Source organism: Alosa sapidissima, chromosome 12, assembly GCF_018492685.1.
Source record: "Alosa sapidissima isolate fAloSap1 chromosome 12, fAloSap1.pri, whole genome shotgun sequence".
Lineage (NCBI taxonomy): Eukaryota > Metazoa > Chordata > Actinopteri > Clupeiformes > Clupeidae > Alosa > Alosa sapidissima.
In genome coordinates, this window is record NC_055968.1 from 8639308 (window position 1) to 8644307 (window position 5000).

The 5000-nt window shown below is 48.5% G+C and overlaps 1 protein-coding gene across 8 annotated transcripts in view; it reads right to left on the reverse strand.

The window, feature by feature from the left end:
• Positions 1–5000, reverse strand: part of tp63 (tumor protein p63) — a 29005-nt gene that overhangs the window by 15984 nt on the left and 8021 nt on the right. For all 8 annotated transcript variants that reach the window (XM_042111720.1, XM_042111718.1, XM_042111715.1 and 5 more), the window contains exon 2: positions 4609–4863. In XM_042111720.1, coding sequence (XP_041967654.1) covers positions 4609–4863 — 255 coding nt within the window. The remainder of the gene's footprint in view (positions 1–4608; positions 4864–5000) is intronic.

Consider the following 5000-nt stretch of genomic DNA (forward strand, 5'->3'; position numbering starts at 1 on the left):
ATGACGTAAGAGACAGGTAAACAGCAGGGCTGCTTCCGCGTGGCGTGCTGTCACAGCGTTTGGTGATGGCACCAGACTGGTCCCCATGTGTCACGGGAAGGCACGCGTGGCACGCGTGGTACGCATGGCACGCGTGGCATGCCTGTGACGCCAGGGCCACCTGCTGTCGCAATGTTGGAGGATGCCGTTTGTTTGGACACGTGCTTTGCATAGGGTACTCCGCTAGTCACAGGGAAATGAAACCAACCACCATGCAGCCTTGTCACCAAATCAGCAACGCTGTGAGCGCTTTAACACAGGGGATCTACCTGCCATGTCATTTGAAATCTACCAATCTACCAACCTATATACAGTACCAACCAACCAACCACAAACCCAACCACTGTTGCCAGTCGTCTTCTTAAATCACTTTACCTTCCTGCTGCATCTAAGAAACAGCACAACACCGACAACACTAATCTGACCACACCAAGAGTGCCTTCATGGACAGCACCAGAACAGCACCAGAAAGGCAAGCGGAGTCCAGTGCCTGTGGCCGAGACTAGTTGGTCAGGGCGGTGTGGTGTGTGCGATACGTCCATCGTCTACATTTCCTCTCTCCTCATCCTCCTTCCTGTCCATCACCTGTAGTGGCCTTCTCCGGTTGCACCAGTAACAGGAGTGGACGGAGGAGTGCGTGCTGTGCTGTGCTGTGCTGTGCTCTGGTGTGTGCGCGCGCTTCCATGGCTGAACGCCCTGTGATTAAATGATACGGCTCGGGGAACGCGATCCCTTCCCAGGGAAAGGAATGGGCGGCTTTGCTGTAATTACCCTGGATTCCCTGCAACCCCCCGTCCTTCCCTTTGCCTGACTCAATGGCTGCCCTAAGCGAGGCGAAGAATACTTCCACCTCGCTTTCTGGATCTGTGCAGTTCTTTTCATGAACCTACCATTTCTCTGCATACCACAGGCCGATCCATGAAAAGCCAGCAGAGAGGGGGTGTAAAGTATTGCATTACCTCATAGATGCTCTAATGACCTATGGGTTTAAGTGGAAAGTAAATGAAGGGCATCTAATGCTTCACATCAAAAACAACTCACAATGCTGAACCATGAGGAACTATTCAGATGGGAGATTATGGGTGCAGGGGACAGCCAAGTCTGGCGGTGTTTATGGAGACAGATCATTTGTCTTTGAACGCTTCCCAGAGTGCATCTCTGTCCCGGGATGTCGTGGCTCCACCAGTCGAGCGCAGTACAGGTAATCTCCCATTGTTTACCAAGAGCAGGAGCAAAACTCACACATAATAGAACTTCGGCATGAGACCCATTACACAGGCATCACTTCCCATCTCAACAATCTCTTCAATCCTGGATTTATGTTTTCTTTTCTTTCTCTCTCTCTCTTTCTCTCTCTCTCTTTCTCTCTCTCTCTTTCTCTCTCTCCACCACCCTTCAGCTTTTCCTCCCTCCACACACCACCATCGCCGCCCCGCCTGCTTCAGGTTTTGAGGGCTTGTGCGGCGGAGCTGGGCGAGTCTCGACAGGCTGCGTGACACAAACAAGTCTCAGCTCCATCTCGTGAGGGATGGGATGGGCTTGCAGATGTTCCAGGGGCAAGCTGTGTCTTGCCGCATTTTGCTGGAACACTCATGTCTTTGAGCGCTTGGTGAGGCAGCCCTCCTCCCTCTCTCCCTCCCTCCCCTCGCACGTTCTCTTCCTTCTCCTCCTCTTCCTCTCCTCCTCTTCCTCCTCCTTGCGCCTGGGCCAGGCAACGTGAGCTGAGGCCATTGAGCGTGGAGAGAAAGGGAACAAGGGAAAGCTGCACTGCGCTGCACCCCTCGCCCCCCTGCTCTCTCTAAAGCACGTCCGGATTGGGGAGAGAGGCGCATGCTATTTACACGAGCATTATCAATCCATTCCGTTAATACCCTAGCATTAGGGCCACGGGCTGGCCCTCGCGCTCCCCCAAACACAAGCACTCCAAAAGCACGCTGAACATGAGACACCACAGGCCACTGACCCCCAGATAAGTAGTAACATGAGCAAAAGGATGTGTGTGTGTGTGTGTGTGTGTGTGTGTGTGTGTGTGTGTGTGTGTGTGTGTGTGTGTGTGTGTGTGTGCGTGTGTGTGTGTGTTTGTTCAGCCAAAGCTCACAAAAAAAACAGCTGATTGAGGTCAAACTGCCACTGACACATGAGAAGAAAGTAAAACTAAGTGGAGTGCAACGAGAAGTGAGGCGATGTTGCTTCATCTGGGGAAATCACTTCAGGAGAAATACAAGACACAGTCGAGATAAGATCATCAATGTGTTTGATGGAAAAGGTGGGCAGTTCTGGGAAAACAGTGACAAGGTGTGTGTGTGGAGTGTGTGAGTGTGTGTTTGTGTGTGTGTATCTGTATCTGTGTCTATGTGTATGCTACACCCACATATCCATAGACATGGATATGAGGAAACTGCCATTGTTAAGACTCATGTCTTCCCAGTATAAAATGAGACGTTAAAGGATTTGTATCCTCTAATTGATCTAATCGTAGACAATAATCACAAATGATGGTCCACTGACTCTAAAACTTTATAAATCAGTTAACTGTCTTTTGGCATAATAAACTTTAGGTGTGTGACCGCACACTGTGGCTGTTATTCTCGCCTCTGGGAGACAAAAGAGAGCAGGCGACATCAGTCCTTAAAGGTGTGCCGTTCTCACACTCCACCCCATTGCACTTCCAAATACAATGTATTTATGAATCTGACAGACAAGACACTTCTGTTTTTTTGGGCCATGAAAACGGGGAGGGTTGTTTGTGGGAATTAGGTGAATGTCACAATCCCACAGTGTCATGCAGCCAATAGGTGTCGAGCGGCTGCTCGAAAACATCCTGAGACACACTCCTCTCTACAAAGTCAGCCGTTTGGGTTGATGCAATGTGTCTAGAGGTTTGGGAACCTGTCCCTCTGCCAAGTCGGGGACCAACTCGCTTTAAAGAGGAGGACTAAATACCAGATCCTGTAACGTGGAATGAAACCATGCGTCTCGTTAAGGAACTGAAAAATACTTTAACCCTGTGTGCGGAACCTCCACCCAATACATAGTGCACTAAAGTGAATATTATATTCCGCATTATGCAGTGAATGAGTGTATGCGCAGAGCATAGTGCCCTTGCACTACTTCCCTTTTCCTGTCCCAATAGCCTGATATAATAGTTCAATCTATTTACAGCTGCTAGAGGTCTAGACGTCACTGCAGGAGTTTCCCACCTGCATGTCTCCATCTGCAGGTGGAAGCTGATTGAACCGCTAATCCCACTAAACACTAGGGGGCGCTGCACTCTCTCAGACTGACCAGCTTGACTCAGCCAGTGATTTATGGTGACGTTGCGATGCAGTCACTCTTTACACAAACAATCACATACTAGTCACACACAGATGGAGCTCTGATGCAATCGCTGTCGCCGTGACTCGGTGACACCTCAACTATCTGGTTTAGTCAGTTCCTTCATGCCGCTTTGTACCGAGTGGTGTTTGTTTATGCCGCATCGCTCCAACTGTTATGCCATATATGGGACAACGGCTGCAGTGGGTAGTGGTGTTTCACACTTTACTTTCGCTATTCCAGCTACTGTTATGTAGCGCGCGGCAGCCGTCAGCCAGCAGGGGGCGCCGATATCAAAATATTTTTTGAACTTGCCCGTTATGTGAGATGGCAAAGTTCTGCATGCTGTGCAGGGGAATTTCAGACAATGCAGACAAAACATTTTGAACTGCATTTACTTAATACCTACATCAGAAAAACTGCCCTTCAACAGAAAAACAGATCTTCAACATAAAAGCACAAGTTCTTGAACAGGGCCTTGCGAGTGTGAGTCTTACAGCCACTCAAGCACACAGCAGTGTGGGCGCCATTTGGCATTGCACACAGGCCCTCACCCCTGCCAGGTGTACACCAGTAATTGAAGACTTTCATATATACATCACAAGAGTGCCTTAAGCAGAGATCCCGCAGATAAAGCTTTCAGCTCACAGGCCAGGGCGCTCAGCTAATCGGCTTGAGTCTTTATCCCCTGCCTTTGGCAGAGACGCGAGGGGCCCTGATGGGGAGATCAAGTGCTTTCATAAACGTATTTTACAGGGGGAAGGTCACCATGGTCCAATGCTTAATGTGCAATCAACAAAATGTGCGAAATATGTGTCCCTGTGTACATAACTACAGTTTTCACTGATATGTTTCCATGTAAGTTTCCACTAGGGCTGCATGATTTGGAGAAAATATCTTATTGCAAGTTTTCTGATAGATATTGGGATTGGGATATGATTTGCAATAACATTTTTGAAAGTCAAGCTTAAGTTCACTTTAAGTTGAGCCACTTCTGATTGGTGAGCACTCCTTACTGTGCATGAGAAACACTGCACTCCTGTTAGGTAAGTTTCACTGTCTGTCACACAAGGAGGATGACATGAATATAGAAATCATAGGTGTCACATGATTAATTGCAGCCTTTACGATTAGCTAAATGCATTAGTTCAAATTGCAATTTCGATTAAAAATCCATTAATTGTGCATCCCAGTTTCCACTGATGAAAGTGTATTCTGGTGTGGGGGTAAGGACAGTAGAGAGTGGGTGCTTACCGTCCAAGTGGCTGACTTGGCTGTGCTGGACTGCTGAAAGGACACGTCGAAGGTGTGTGGTCCGGCGTAGTCTGTGTTGGAGGGGATGGCTGGGGACGGGGACAGCGCCTCGAAGGTAGAGCTGGGCTGGGCGTAGGGTGACGGAGCCGTCACGTTGTTCTGCGCATGATCATTGTTGTAGGGGCTCGTGGAGGTGGAGCCGCCATTTTGGATGTTCTGATCCATGTTGAGCAGAGTCAGGTTTGTGTACTGTGACTGGGAAAAGACAAAATGGAGGGCACAGAGCTTATTTCCAAATGTCTGTTTGACAAAATGGTGGAAGTAAGTTTTAACAACCTATGGACAATTATTAACTGACAAAAAAACAGAAAAAAAATGGCAAAAATGGCAGT